Source organism: Diadema setosum, chromosome 15, assembly GCF_964275005.1.
Source record: "Diadema setosum chromosome 15, eeDiaSeto1, whole genome shotgun sequence".
NCBI lineage: Eukaryota > Metazoa > Echinodermata > Echinoidea > Diadematoida > Diadematidae > Diadema > Diadema setosum.
This window is the reverse complement of record NC_092699.1, coordinates 37,284,237-37,300,136: the sequence shown is the minus strand read 5'-3', so window position 1 is coordinate 37,300,136 and position 15,900 is coordinate 37,284,237. Positions and strand designations below refer to the sequence as shown.

General features: G+C 38.6%; 1 protein-coding gene across 1 annotated transcript; it reads left to right on the top strand.

The window, feature by feature from the left end:
* Nucleotides 1–560: 560 nt before the first annotated feature.
* On the top strand, nt 561–13,432 carry LOC140238738 (WD repeat-containing protein WRAP73-like). The gene is made up of 13 exons (XM_072318633.1): nt 561–731; nt 1,596–1,691; nt 2,669–2,725; nt 3,239–3,428; nt 4,096–4,199; nt 4,951–5,037; nt 6,745–6,879; nt 8,286–8,363; nt 9,036–9,132; nt 9,928–10,053; nt 11,687–11,770; nt 12,480–12,587; nt 13,245–13,432. Exons 1-13 carry the CDS (start codon nt 663–665, stop codon nt 13,430–13,432), a joined length of 1,419 nt encoding a protein of 472 aa, XP_072174734.1. The 5' UTR covers nt 561–662.
* Nucleotides 13,433–15,900: the final 2,468 nt, after the last annotated feature.

The window sequence follows — 15,900 nt, the reverse complement described above, 5'->3', positions numbered from 1 at the left end:
TTCATTTCTCTGGTCTGAAACACCGACATAAAAAGAATAGGCCTACCTAATTAACTGGTATCTCTTCCCATTACCAATGTAAATTCCCAGTGATCTTGAAATTATTTTCATAATAGGCTTATAAGAGTCAAGTCTCCTCTAATGTTGATGTCAATAATGACTGATTAATTGCAGATTCCATGGAAACCTGAAATTTGCGATTGATTTTTTTTTCTCCATATTTCCTGTATCTATCGCAACTTTTTACAGATTACCCCATAACGATCTATCGAACAGTTAGTTGCAGTTGATAGTTATAGATCATAACTTCAATATAAGATGGACTTGAAATCCATTGATGGCGGAAATTACGATTGGCTCGAAAATCAATGCCGCAATTTACGGGGCCCAGACTCGATCGTGTGTAATTAATGTGGTAAAAAACAATCGTGCAAAAACACTGAACACCGAACACTGAACGTCGACGATTTATTATGCGATTTCGGTCCGATGCGGCGCGATTATGCTTAAAATGCGAAGCGAGTCTGTGAGTTGTACTGTGCGTCTGTTCAGACAGCCCAAAAAGGCAAAAGCGGTAAAAGAGCTGTGAGCGAATCGTTGTATTTTCTACTCTTTCAGTGTCGAATTCTTTCATCCACAGGAAACTCATAAATGGCAAGATAATGAATTTTTCAGAATTATTCAAACAGAGTGGACATCTGTCGAAGTTTTCTCCTGATGGCCAATGTTTGGTAAGTGAACTTATACCAGAAATGATAATTGTAGTCCCACATGCTGATTATTGTGTTGCTCTATGCTTGCATGGGGAATCGTCGGGTTGGGATTAAACTGCGACCAGTCCGTAATGTAAAATACAATCGAATGGAGCGCCCCGGGGTTAGATTGGGATGTGCTTAATTAGTGATAATGTTGGTAATAATTCTGTAACATAACAGAGACTGTGAATATTTGTCAGGCCACTGTTACCACCAGGTTACCCCTAAAATATCACAAGTAAATTTACACGTGCATGATTAAGTTTAATTCAGCACGCAAATCGACAGCCTACCTTCGGCCTTCCTTGTCCTTCTTGCTTGGCTTGGATGATCTGTTGGCAATTCTTCACTTTACGGCCCTACATTATTGGTACCTCATTCACCGTATGCCAAGGGGATATCCCACGAACCACCACGCACTGAGCAGCTGGCGAGCTTCTCTTGCTATATCTGTATCATGGTATGGAATGCTGTTTGGCTGCCGCTGTTTGTCTAGAAGCCCGCCTAAATGAACATCATGTGGTACCTGTACCCTACATTACATAGACCCTAATCAGGCTAATGTATAAGTTACAGGAGTGTGTGGTCACTGTGGACGGAGATGTACTGGATAGGTAAATTCACATAACTTGTATATTTGTGACGTACAATTTATACAAGTACTAGTCTAGCTCTAGTGATACAAATGGTGCAAATTGTGTGCCATAGTCCTATTACCATCCCATCAACATTGAGGTTTACAATCACCATAATTCTCAATAAATCACTGCATCATCATGTCTGTCAAATGCTCTGTTTATATTCTATTCCAATTGTCATTTTACCTGTGACTTAATGCAGGCAAATTGTGTGCAATATCGACTCATCGTTCGAGATGTCCACACTCTCCAAATTTTGCAGCTGTACACGTGTCTGGATGCTGTTCAGTACATTGAGGTAAATATTTTCAGAATTCATTATCTAACCACCTGCATAGCTGCATCGTTGAATACTCCCTGATCAGTTTTTTTCGGGCAAGATGCTAATCGCTTAATCTCACATAGGCCTACATGGAGAGTAAATGCCTGCTGTAATTCATATCAGTCTGAAAATCCTACAGATATGCAAGTAGACTAATATCAAACGGGTACAACATGTATCTGCTGACTTGTTTGCATGTCTGCTATAGATCAGCTGTGGCTTGTGATTTACCTGAACAGATCTTAAAACCCATTGAGGATGAGTCCTGAGTATACTCGGGTAGGTGTCTGTGGGAAATGTGTGTTGTAGCAAATTCAAACCATCCTCAACGGGTTAAGAATGAATTCAGACTTTTTTCTTGTGTGTGTGTGTGTTTGTGCGTGTGAGTGTGTGTGTTTGGCTCAACAATGCAGAAAAATTAAGGCATCCTGATTAATATTTAGATGCCACATTAAGATGAGATGAGTCTACAACACATCGCTGTCAATGATCATACTATTGTTTTTGTGGAAGTAAATGTACAGTATCTTAGATAGTCTTTTTAATGGCTAACACAATGATCGTGTGATTGTGTAAGCCGCTTAGAGTAGATGGAGGTCATGGTTTGTAGACTTGTTTTGCAGTCTGTTCACAAGTTTACACCCAATGTGGCCAAGGGACTGTGATGAGTTTTGTGGAAGGCAAGGAAATAGGCCAAAGAGTCTACATAGTATTGGTGATTCACATAGCAGTGTTTTTGTAGGGTTTTGTGTTATTTCATTTTGTGTGCAGGATTCTTCACCACTGTGACATACATGTAGAACTGTACATACAATGTAGATATTGTCTTGTGGGCCTTGTGATGGTTTTAGTTTTCACATACATTATAGATGTCAATAAAAATGTAAAATTCTCAGAACTGACACTGTTCAATAATTCATCTTTCTTTTCCATTTGCTTTTCTGTCCCCTCAGTGGTCATCGGATTCAAAGTTCATCTTGTGTGGGATGTACAAGAGAGGAATAGTGCAGGTAAACATTTCTTTCACTTTGCAATTTTGTACTTGACAAAGATGTTAAGATGCAATCAGGTTTCTGAAGTAATAGGTGAAATGAAATCTTCCTGAGCACCATCTGGTAAATGTTTCAGAAAGAAAGAATCCTGCTTTAACTCTTTAATCAATAGGCAGTCACAAAGACATAGTACTTTCAGGATAACTGATTTTGGCTTTTTATATCTGGGATGGTAGTGACAGCTCCCATGGCACAAGGGATTTTATACCATTACACTTAGAGTTTAAACACATTCTTGTTGTTGTTTTTTTCCCTGTTTTTATGCCTCTGCCATAAAATGTCACCCAAGGCATTATTAATCTTCAAACATTTCCAGTGTGACATCTGTAATAGGACTGATGATAATTTGTTACTTCATGCGTCTCCAGCTAAAACGTACAAGAGGTTCACACGTCTTTATAATTGCCAACTCAAAATGTGTTTGCAAAGTCAGTGTTACAACCTTTCGATGTTGGCTTTGGCCTTACGTAGGTGTGGTCTTTAGAGCAGCCAGAGTGGACGTGTAAGATCGACGAGGGCTCAGCAGGTCTTGTCTCCGTCCGATGGAGCGCTGATGGCCGTCACATCCTCACCACGGCAGAGTTCAACCTCAGGATCACCGTTTGGTCTCTTGTCAACCGATCAGTGTCCTATATCAAATATCCCAAGGAAGCGAAGCAAGGTAGGTGGAGGCCACCCGACATGCAATTCTATTTCTCTATATTCTCTACAATTGAAATTTCATTCTAATCTATAGTATGATAAAATATTTGCATATAATGGTAAGAGCTATTCATAATGTAACATTGTAAGTATGTATAACAACCTAGTCAAAGTGAAATGCTTCAAGAAATTATAGAGGCAAATGATGATAACATACAGTACTCTACCCAAAAACAAGATAAACGGGAACATCAGACCAATGTTTTAATGCTACCTGATGAAGTTACACATATAATGATTCATCATCAGCAAGCATCATCGTTACATAATGTTGATGTGCAATCAGGAACGCTGTACTCCTTCACAATGGTAATAATAACTTACTGGAAATAGTGTATATGCGGAATGTGAAATCTCTAATACAAAAACTAGTGAAAACCATGTCAGTTTGTATGACATTTTTAGTCTGCAACACATCCCTTACAACCTTAACATCTTGCTCCCTTCATGCAACACTTTTCTTGGCTGAATTAGCATCATTCACCCTCAACCATGCACAAAACATCACTTCAAGTACTTAGTGTACTTGAGCAAAATTATGTTATATGTCATTAACATGAAATGTATAACCTTCAAAAAAACAAAGAAATAAGAGGACTTAATGTCTCATCAATCACATCTTGCAGGTATGCACTTCAGCAAAGACGGCAAATACTTGGCCCTAGCAGAGAGGCGAGACTGTAAGGACTTTATCAGTGTCTTTGCTTGCAACACTTGGCAACTTGTGAAGGTGAGTTCATCTGTAAATTTTGAAATAGAGATGAACAGCAAAGATTTTCTCTTTCTCTGTTCCATGGTCATTATGAATTGTAAAGTGAATTACATTATACTAGTACCCTGTAATTTTTGATAGGTGGCATAGATTATTGTTCACACAAAAACCTTACATTCATGTATCACATGTTAACATGTCAGATATATTTCTGTTTGTTGGTGTTATGTATTACATTTATGTGTGTGTGTGTGTGTGTGTCTGTGTGTGTGTGTGCGTGTGTAGGTGTTTTTTTTTTTTTTTTTTATTTGCTATGTATCCTAGACTTTCATGAGGGCTTCTGTCCAACAGAACTGTAGAGTTTTCTCTCAGGTTGCTACATTAATAGATGCAACTTTGCAACATCACAATGATTTTCCATGTCAATTTCCTGCCATGTAGTAGTCGACAAGCAAATGCATCTCTCATTTTTAAATTCTAACATAATGTTGGTTCAAATTAACATCATTCAACATCCTTCCAAGTGTCTTTGAGATATTGTCATTTTAGTTGGAAATGCCTTCAGATGCAGATGTTTTTGGAAATAAGTATGCTGAGATTAGCAGTCTTTGTTGTCTCTTTCTTCTGTAAAGGACAAGATTTTATGAAGTATATGATAAATATCTTTCTCTCTCATCTTTCTTTCTTTGTTCATTTGATGTTCTTTTTGTCTGTCTTCTTCCATCCTTATTCCGTCTGTCATCATCATCACACCCCTCTTGTATTTCAGCACTTTGAGACGGACACACGAGACTTGGCTGGTCTTGAGTGGTCTCCAGATGGCAGAGTGCTGTGTGTCTGGGACTCACTCTTAGAGGTAGGCAGAACTCACTCTTACAGGCAGAACCCACTTTTAGAGGTAGACAGAACTTTCTCCTAGAGGTAGGCATAATTCAGTCTTAGAGGTAGGGAGAACTCACTCTTAGAGGTAGGCAGATCTCACTCTTAGAGGTAGGCACAACTCAGTCTTAGTGGTAGGCTGAACTCATTCTTAGAGGTGGGCAGAATTCGTAGAGGTAGGCAGAACTTGTTCTAAGAGGTAGGGAGAACTCAGTCTTAGAGGTAGGCAGAACTGAGTCTTAGAGTTAGGCAGAACTCGCTCTTGGCGGTAGGAAGAACTCACTCTTAGAAGTAGGCAGATCTCTCTCTTAGATGTAGGCAGAACTCAGTCTTGGAGGTAGGCATAATTCACTCTTAGAGGTAGGCATAATTCAGAGGTAGGAGGTAGGCATAATTCAGTCTCAGAGGTAGGGAGAACTCACTCTTAAAGGTAGGCTGAACTCACTCTTAGAGGTGGGCAGATCTCAGTCTTGGAGGTAGGCATAATTCACTCTTAGAGGTAGGTATAATTCAGAGGTGGGGGTAGGCATACTGTAAAATGAGAAATGTTCGCGTGCATTTTAATTTCGCGAATTTCGCGAGCGCCAAGATTCGCGAAATTAAAATGCACGCGAAATTTCTTATCTACATTATATGCATTGAACGCAAGTGGCAATTCGCGAAAATTTCTTGCCGCGAATATATCATGTTTTACAGTAATTCAGTCTTAGAGGTAGGGAGAACTCGTTCTGAGAGGTAGGCAGAACTCTTTCTGAGAGGTAGGGAGAACTCACTCTTAGAGGTAGGCAGAACTCGCTCTTAGAGGTAGGCAGATCTAACTCTTAGAAGTAGGCATAATTCAGTCTTAGAGGTAGGCATAATTCAGTCTTGGAGGTGGGCAGAACTCACTCTTAGAGGTAGGCAGATCTCACTCTTAGAGGTAGGCAGATCTCACTCTTAGAGGTAGGCAGAACTCATTCTTAGAGGTAGGCAGAACTCGGTCTTAGAGGCAGGCAGATCTCACTCTTAGAGGTAGGCAGAACTTATAGTGATCTCTATGGAGATAGGGCACAGTTTTCTTGACACACTCATTTACTGCGTACAAGGAGAGTGACAAAATCACCACAAAAATATTTAAGTCTTTATTTTCCCCAATACCACAGAAAGAATAAAATGACATTCTGAAATATTCCAACTCTGGGCTTATTCATTAAGTTTTTTTGCTTGACTCTCCAGTGTTTTTGACAAATTGTGCAAACTTAGCGCACCCTGTATCTTTTATCAGTATAAAGTACTTATTAAGTGATGCAGCTAATATAGTAGTAAATAATTACCTTGCTTAAGTCGTCCATTTCTCTGTGTAAATACCCCATTAATAATCCTGCCTGGACTCTTAATTATTATTCAATCTACTTCTTCATCGTGCATTGCAAATTTCCAAATACCACTTTTTTCTTCTTTTTTTGTTGTTACTATTTTGAGTAGATTGGTTGTAACACAATTTGATTTTACTATTTTGAGTGGATTGGTTGTAACACAATTTGATTGCAAATGCTGCATGAAGCATTTTAGCTCCTTTTACTCAATGCATCTTTTACACAGAGTAATTATTATATTTTTGTTCTTGCTATTACATCATTGTTGTCCATTTTTGTATGATGTATGTAGCAATGTTTTTGTCTGTCTTTGTTCATCATCTAAACAGTATAATCTCCTTCTATATTCTGTGGATGGACGCTGTATGGCAACATTCAGAGCATATGAGTATGCCCTGGGCATCAAGTCTGTTTGCTGGTCCCCAAGCAGCCAGTTCCTGGCCATTGGAAGCTATGACCAGAAGGTAAGAAGTTTAGGGAGCTTCGAAAAATGTGTCCAACCACTTAAAACAGTTCCCAAGTGTAGGTTTTGTGAGAAAAAAAAAATATAGTAAATCATATCTTTTGAATTTGCTATTAACTGTGAAGACAGCAGGTTGTTCAACACAATGATGTTATGAATGAGGAATCAAAAAGTGAATTGATGGATTAGTTTGTTTTTAATGATTATATATTGAGATTATGAGCAACCTCCTGTAGGAAAATATCTGAATTAGATGAAAGTGTGTGTCTATGATGAGACAACTATTCCAATGTCGGCATAGATTTGACAGTGTGTAACACTTTTCACTGCCAAGGACAGCTTCCATTGACTCCTAGACCACTTGACTATATTCATTGTGATGTCATCAGCAATACGGTCTATGGTTGCCTGTGTGTGGTCCATTTATGCTGTAGGGTCCATAAGCTATCAGGGTATTGTTCACACCAAAACTCAAGTATTCCTGCAGTCTGCATGGCCAGATTTTTGTACAAGAGTGAGAAAGTTAACAAGGGCCTGATATATTTCATTCATTTTGGTCAGTTTCAAAAAATTTGTCATATGCTTTATCTTTTGAATGAATTCAGATGGACTGTAGCATGTCCAATACTAGATGAGATTTTACTTTGTTGATATTTGATATGTGACCATGCATCACAAAACGAACAAAAAGTTGCACACACTGATTTTGAGTGAGGACCGAAAATATTAGTGAAATGGGTCAACCTAGCCGATCTTGACTTTTTAACATTTTCTGAAAGAGCAAGTCTTCTTTTACACTATGCAAAAATTTTGGATCATAAAACGGGCAGGAAATTTTGCAGTTCATCTCAAACATTTTTGGTAGAATAGTGTGATTAGGTGTGTCTTCAGAGTAGCCTTTTCATTTCTGGAAAACCTTGTCCACACTCTTCACTTTCAACTCTAATAACTTTTGAAAAGATGGTGCTACCGCTTTGAAAGTTGGCATTAATTATGGACATAATGTGTTAATGAGGCATGCTCAGTTTCAGTTTAATCTGATGATTGTTGTTGTTACCACGGTGGTTTACTTCCTGTTTTTTGTCCCATTCATCGCACAGCCTACACGGCTTGGTAAAGATTAAGCACTTGAATAGACACTGTACTTCAGAGCCCCTTTTCTCAGTTACACTTTTCCTGAGTTTGTGCTTTCTTTCCAATATTTAGATAGGTTAAGAGAGTCCATTTGATTCGAGTTATACGTCATTTTAAAGCTTAAAGTCTGCTCTTTCAGAATACGGTCTTAACTAAAAATTCATGTCTAACGACTTTTTGTTTGTTTTGTGGTGCAGGGTCACAAATATGGATATGGGAGAGTAATCTTTAAGGTGCTATTTGTCTTCTTTTCTCACTTTTTTAAACCTCTAGGTACGAGTGCTGAACCACATCACCTGGAAGACTGTGGTAGAACACAACCACCCAACCAGCCTAGACAGCCCATCTGTGGTGAGACGGCATGTTTCTTTTCATGTTTGGAAGTTACACATTGCAGTAGTTAAATTCAGAAATTTTATTGGAAAGCAACAAAGTATGTGGTTGCACAAACTCTTACCTAACTTTCTGCTGTGAAACTATTTGTAGTGATTATGCTTTTAAATGTAGAGAGAAGATTATGTTGGAAGTTTGTTTGACATTTTTGAAAAGAAAAATCAGAATGTTACGTTGTATCTTGCAATAAAGATCTTTCCACCCCTTAATCAAAATCAAAATAGAAAATTGAAATCAGAAATCAAATGAATGATAAGTAAAAAATGATGTGGAATAGATATGGCTAGTTGGTAGGAATGTCTGCTTTGGACTTGGAACGTCATTGGTCAAATCTTCACATAGGCTGTGGATGTTGGTATTATGTGTAAGCATTGCACACATTCAATGTATCTCTTCACAAAAATATACCCAAACTCATTGTTTTGGGGATAACATCTTGTGGCAGTATTCATCATAATTGAGTGTGAGATCAAATTATCCTGCAGTAATAGAAAAGTGTGCAAGACAACATTAATCCCAGATCTCACAGCAAAATTTGATATTGTTTTTCACTGTTTACAGACATATTTTGTAGAGTGTGTACTAAATAATTCATGTGTGAGCTATTCATTTATTCCATGTGTCCTGCAGGTGGTGTACAAGGAGGTTGAACAGCGCCCCCAAGCCTTCGATGCAGGTGCTCAAAAATGGCCGCCAGATTCCAGTATCTTCAGTGTGCAAAGCAAATGTAAGTTTGACGTCAAAACACACAAAGATATTTCTCATTAGGGTTGATTGTGATATAGTTAGTCATATATCATCAGAGTGAGATCATGCAATAATAGGGATGTGTGATGGTCTTGGTCTTGTGGTTTGCATGCTTTGCTGTAGATGATAAGGTCCAGAATTCAAACTTTTTGCATTTCACACCGTGCATATTTCTGTTTGTTCAGAGTATTTAAAGCAAATAAAAAAGCGCCCTCTTAAGGCCCTAGGGTACCATAGGGTATATAATACACCTGCCCGTTCTGCATTTTTAGGACCTGAATGTAGGCAAATAGTATATCAAACTATACAAATGGGGAAACTCTTCAGATTTTTTACAAGTGCACAGTGTCCTTGATTGTTGTGTATGCACCCATACTCTATGTGTAGCGTAATTTTTTACTTATCAGATTAAACAAAGATATTGAATTTTATGGTTTTCCTTTTCACTTAATAGTCAATTTATCAAAACAAAGCCAAAAAACAAACTTGTCTTCAGAAAGAAATGATAGAATATGTGCAGTTGCCTTGAAGCCTCTAACAAGAATGAGTGTGAGTGTGCATGTAGTAAACTGGCAGCTTGGTTGGAATATTTTCCATAGACGGAAGGGAAAATATGAGCACCGTTACATGTTTGACAAACACTCAACCAAAATCATTCACACTGCCTTGCCATGCCACCAACAGTGCCATCCAAATGAAATTTATTGTATTCTCTGAATTCGACTCCCGATTTCTGCATTTTTTTTCTTATTTTTTTTTAATTTCCCCGATTTAGATGAAGTCCACCAAGGTCCAATGCAAGTCCCCAGCGTTAAGCCTGATCCGGATAAAGCTAATCCCAAGATCGGGATTAGTCTGTTGTCATTCAGCCCAGACAATCGGTACATGGTCTCCAAGAATGGTGAGTGAATGACCAAGTCTTGCACAGCAGTGCATGATGGTTTGAACAGACTGAGAATACTCAAGTAGTTGCTGAAGAGGATGACATGTGTTAGTGAGGGTAGGAGAATTATATGTTGTACTGTAATGAGAAAACATTTTGCATAGGTAGTACAGAGGAACCTCACTACAATGAGCTGCGTGGAACCACTGAAGTTTTCTCTTTTTCCTCTTCCTGTCGGGGTATCTAGTTATATCAGGGATGAAAACGAAAGACTATACAGGCACTCCCATTATAACGAACAGGGTTATAACGAAATTCCAGTTACAACGAAGTTAAATTTCAGGCCTTAACATTATCTGCTCTATGTGCTTTTATTGTTTAGCTGCTCGTTTATAACGGAATTTTGATATAATGTAAGAAAACTGCCGGTCCTGAGGACTTCGTTATAACGGGAGTCCACTGTAAGATGAATAGGACCTGCAAAATTACCTCGTTACATCAGGTATCTGGCTATGTGTGACCTCATTATAACAAGGTTCCACAGTATTACAAGTAAATTAGGTTGTGTGGGCCATACAAATTTCCTGCTTGGTCCAACATAGCATTTGCATTAACCAGGCAGGTTATGAAAGGTACATATCAATGTTACATGGACAGTGACTAAATTACTTGGGAGCTGTTGACCAATGTAAGCATCAGAGCTCTCCATTCAATGGCAGTGTGCACAACTCGAGTCTGGGGTAAGTATGTGTGATAGAAAGCAAATAATTAATGTTGGTGAAGGTGATGGGACAAACTATCACTTCCCAAGTGTGTTGCACTCGGACTCTCACTTGACCTAGGTCAAAGATGTCCACAGTGTAACGCACTTTTATTTTGCGCATACTCAAAACTATAAGTGATCATGCGTTAAGACTGTGTGGAGTGAAGAGATCAGCAAAACAAAAGGGACTATCACCGTAGAGTGTAACAAACTTTTCTTTTCAGGTGATGTGATGGGCAAAACTACGCTTTATCACGTGATCAGCTCTTGACCAATCCTATAGCAAGATTCTTAGTATGTGGAATATAATATACCTTATTGTGTCTTCGCTGCTATTATTTGTGTATCACTGCATGCATCACACATCACATGCATGGCCAAAAACTCATTTGGGTGCCTACCACAGGTGTGCCAGAAGTCTGGTTAAAAGTTCATTTTGTCACAATCAGTTGCAAACTACCTGTTCGTGATGAGACTTTCGCCTACTGGACGTTTGATCTGAAGAAGCCTACAGCTCCAGTAGGCGAAAGCCTCATCAAGAACAGGTAATTTGCAACTGATTGTGACAAAATGAACTTTTAACCAGTTGATATTCCAATCAGATGAGTCTTTTCAGCGAGATGCCTGAAGTCTGTGGCATCACGTTGTGCTTGATATGGGCAACTTGGGCGAGTGGTGTGAGAAATAGCTGCTAAACCCCATCTAAGGGGAAACTTTCAACTTGTACAGAGAGTATGATTTCCATAGCAAGGTTAATTCACACCATAATGTCCGGCTAAGCATGTAGGTCCATGGGCTAAGGTACCATCTGGTAGAAGGAGTAACTATTAGCTGTATGTATATTTGCTTGCATCTTTGTTGTATATCTTTTTCTCTTTTTCTTGACAGATAACATGCCTAATGCTCTTTGGATCTGGGATGTCCAGAAACTTGCCCAATCAGCCATGCTCCTACAAGTTGGAAACATCAAAGGTAATTGTACTTTTGTTGTATTTGCACTCTTAAATAGGGCTTTCCCACCAGGTCTGTGAAAAGTGTATTGTGGTGTACCGAGTACGCCAAAATTAGGCTGCATAGTCATTTAAGAAAAAAAAAACAGAAAAGAAAAGGTGTTTGCAGAAGCATGAGAATAAACCCCATAAGACTGTGTATATCATAGTGCTCTGGGTCTACCCTCATTCATTGCCAAAATTCTGATTTTGGCAATGATTCTGGGTTCATAATGGGTACATGATACCTGTATTAATACCATCTCATAAGGAGGGCTTACTCCCCTCCTTGTCTCATGTAGGAGGACAGGACCAGTTGTAATGATGGATGTAATTGTTAAGTTAACACATAATTTAGTCAAATCCAGTATATTCTATTCAATCAATCAATTAAATCAAATCCAGTCTAATTTCTTTCAGCTCACTGTGACCCAATCCAATCCAGTCTAATCTAATGCAATCCAAAGCAAACTAGACCAATCCAAACTTATCCAATCCAATCCAAACCAGCTCAAACCAAGCCAATCAAAACCATTCCAATCTAATCCTATCCAATCTAATCCTATGCAATCTCCTCTAGAAAGAAAGAAAAAAAAAAGATCAGCTCAAATCCTGTCTCGGTTAATCTTAAATCAATCCAGCCAATTTACTGTAATCCAGTAAATTAAATCCAATCCAATATCTTTTATCAGTGGCCAAGTGGGACCCATGCAGAGCTCGTCTGGCAGTGTGCACCGGTAACAACAAGTTATACCTCTGGTCTCCTGACGGCTGTCTGTCGGTGGAGGTACCAGCTGAAGGTAAAAGAGAGATGTTGAGCAAAAACTTTTCTTAATGTCTTCATTGTGTCTTATGTTGCAGTCATGCACCTTACATTTCATGAACTCTTGCCCAACTTTGGTCTTCAGGAGTTATTATGCAGTGTTTAATTCGTCGGGTGAGAATGATAAGGGCATTAGGGTGTCTCGAACAATATGGCTCAGTGGCAACTTAACGCCCTTTTCATTTTCAACAGACGAATTATTGTTACATAGATCCTGTGTTCACAGTAGGTCCCACATTATGGCAGGAGTTTCCCCTCCAAAACCGTAGTGTTGACACTTACTGGGACTTGTTCCCCCGTCCCTATGAAGCAGGTTGGGTCTCGGGAGGAGATTTAGAGGGGAAAATTTACAGTGTTTTCATGTTTGGATGAGATGTTTACTGTCAGTTTAATGATGATAATAATTATAATAATAATAATAATAATAATGATGATGATGATGATGATGATGATGATGATAATAATAATAATAATAATATCAGTAGTAAGTAGTAGTAGTAGTATCATCATCATTAGTATTATTATTGTTGTTGTTATTATTATCATTAGTGTTCTTGTTGTTGTTGATGTTATCATCATCACTACTAATGCTATTGTTTGTTTGCATATCATTTGATCTCTTGACTGACCACAGCGTCCTTCCAAGTGACCTCATTGTCCTGGCATCCCAAGGGGAAGGCCATCCTACTGTCCGGCAAGGATCACATGTGTGTCTGCTATCTGGCTGAGGAGGAGGAGGAGGGAGAGGTTGGGGAGGCGGCTGGGGAGGGGGAGGAGGAGGAGAAGACACCCACCGAAGAGTACAGTGAACTTCCGTTATAGCAGATTCCATGTTTGAGAGTTCATTGAACTCCCCATATAATGAACTTTATGATACAGAGTTCATTGAACTCCCCATATAATGAACTTTATGATACAGAGTTCAGTGAGCTCCACTGATAATGAACTTTATGATACAGAGTTCAGTGACCTCCACTGATAATGATCTCCATGCTTTGGAGTTCAATGAACTGCCCAGATAGTGAACTGTAATGATACAGAGTTGAATGAGCTCCACTGATAATGATCTCAACAGTTCAGCATTCAATGAACTTCTGTGATAGTGAACTCTATGATACAGAGTTCAATTAGTGCCTTTGAATAGCTGCCTTGATGCATAGTGAGTTGATGTCACATCAAACTCTTTTTGACATTGATGTCTAAGCTTTAAGGTTAACACTGGGAAATGACTCATGGAGAGGTCTTTCAAAGTCAGTGTCCCGATGGAGAGATTGTGTTTATATGGTAAACTCCTTTTGTAAACTGCAGTTTTTAGCTTGTATTAGAAAAGAGTTCTCTCTTGGCCATGTTTGACTGTTGTGGGTTTGTGCTAGCTACAGAAGACAGAGCTAATTGGTCCTCCATTTCAGCACCAGGGGTGGTATTCTGAAAATCTTCCTAAGTTTCTTCCTAAGTTTCTTCCTAAGTCAGAAACTTAGGAAGTGCCTAGGAAAGACAGAATTGGTATTCTGAAATGTCTTCCTAGGCACTTCTTAATGCAGATTAGGCCATCCTTATCGCCACCCATGTCCTTTCTTTAGCCAATACGAAAAAAAGCCGTATCATAAGGAACCAACCAATGACAATCGTGTATTACTATGACTTAGGGTCAAATACACATGTGCGCGGCATGTCCCCTTTCTCACGCTCATTTCGTGCATCAAAGTACATGTGCGCACAGTGAATGACAAGCGCACCTATCACGATGTCTGCAACTTGCTATTCTTAACAACGTACTTAAGACAGGGGTGGAGCTTTCCTAAATATCTTCCTAAATTTCTTTCCTAAGTGCATTCTAGAATACCAAATTCTTCCTAAGTCAGAAATTTGCATACTCCCGCCCCCTTCCTAAGTTTCTTCCTAAGTTTAGGAAAAAACTTAGGAACAGACTTTAATAGGAAGAAACTTAGGAAGATTTTCAGAATACCACTTAGGAAAAAGTCCTGACTTAGGAAGAAATTTCTTCCTAGGAAGAATTTCAGAATACCACCCCAGGACGGTAGAAAGGGGAACATCCATTTGAGGAGTGTTTGGTGTTCTTATGTTTTTGATGAAAGTGATTATGATGATGATAAGTGGTAGGAGTGATGATGATGATGATGATGATGATGATGATAATGATGATGATGATGATGATGATGATTGATATGAAGCTGACTCTAATTATAATAGATAATAATAAAGAACAGTAAAAATGTGTTGTAGATGATGTTAAGGTGGGGTGAATGTGTTGGCAACAAAGCTGAGTAATATGAAGCTGGTTGTCCTCACCATGGGAAAATTGAGGTAGCGTCAACTATGACGGGAATCAAGATGATAATGGTTATGCTTTTATTACTTAGCAGAAACTAATAAACAAGAGATGGCTGGCATGAAATTAATGATAAAATTGTTGCCTTGAATGCATTTATGTGTATATATCAGTGTTGTAAGGATAATTTAGCACACTTCACTAATTATCAAATTCTTGAAATTCTTGCATCAAGTTGTTTTGATTGCCTCTAATCCCAGGCTTCTGATTAACAAACTGCACTGCATCGACCTAAAACAACCTAATACAAGAATTTCAATAATTTGAATAAATACGCACTACCTGCTGCATGCTATAAGGATTAGAACCAGCACTGGCTGTCGAGCAGAAGCTTGGTGGTTTAGTGCATAAGATGCCTGTGATCAGGAGGTCGTTTGTTCAAATCCAGCTGGAGTATGTATGCCCATGATTTTTTTATTCTGGCTACTACTTAAACGGTGATCGATTCAAGTGATTATTTACAGTGATTCATGTATACAGTGCCTTTCTCATCAATAGATCTACAGCTGTACAATTTGTGAATTCCATTGATTACTTTTAATGTTACAGGAATTATGTAGCACTACTGCATTACATCACTGCATTTGAATTCAAGTGAAAGTGTGTGAGGACACCATAAAAATCGTTTTGATGTAGATGTTAATCTTACCTTGTCTAGAGATCATTGATCAAGTCAAACTTTCAACTTTCAACTTTCAACTTCAGCAAAATTCAACTTTCTAAAGCTCAGACTGAGCCAAATAACCACTGTTGCTACACTAACTCATTTGAGGTTGACTGTGTTGATTCACAGCATTATTTTGCTCGGCTCTGATGGTTGAATGGAAGTTTGTACTGCAGCCATGACTCAAATACACCCCAAGAACTGACTAACTTAGAAGATTTATGGTGTTACGAGGTCAAACCTTGAAAGTAATATCAATCTCATTATCACAATGTT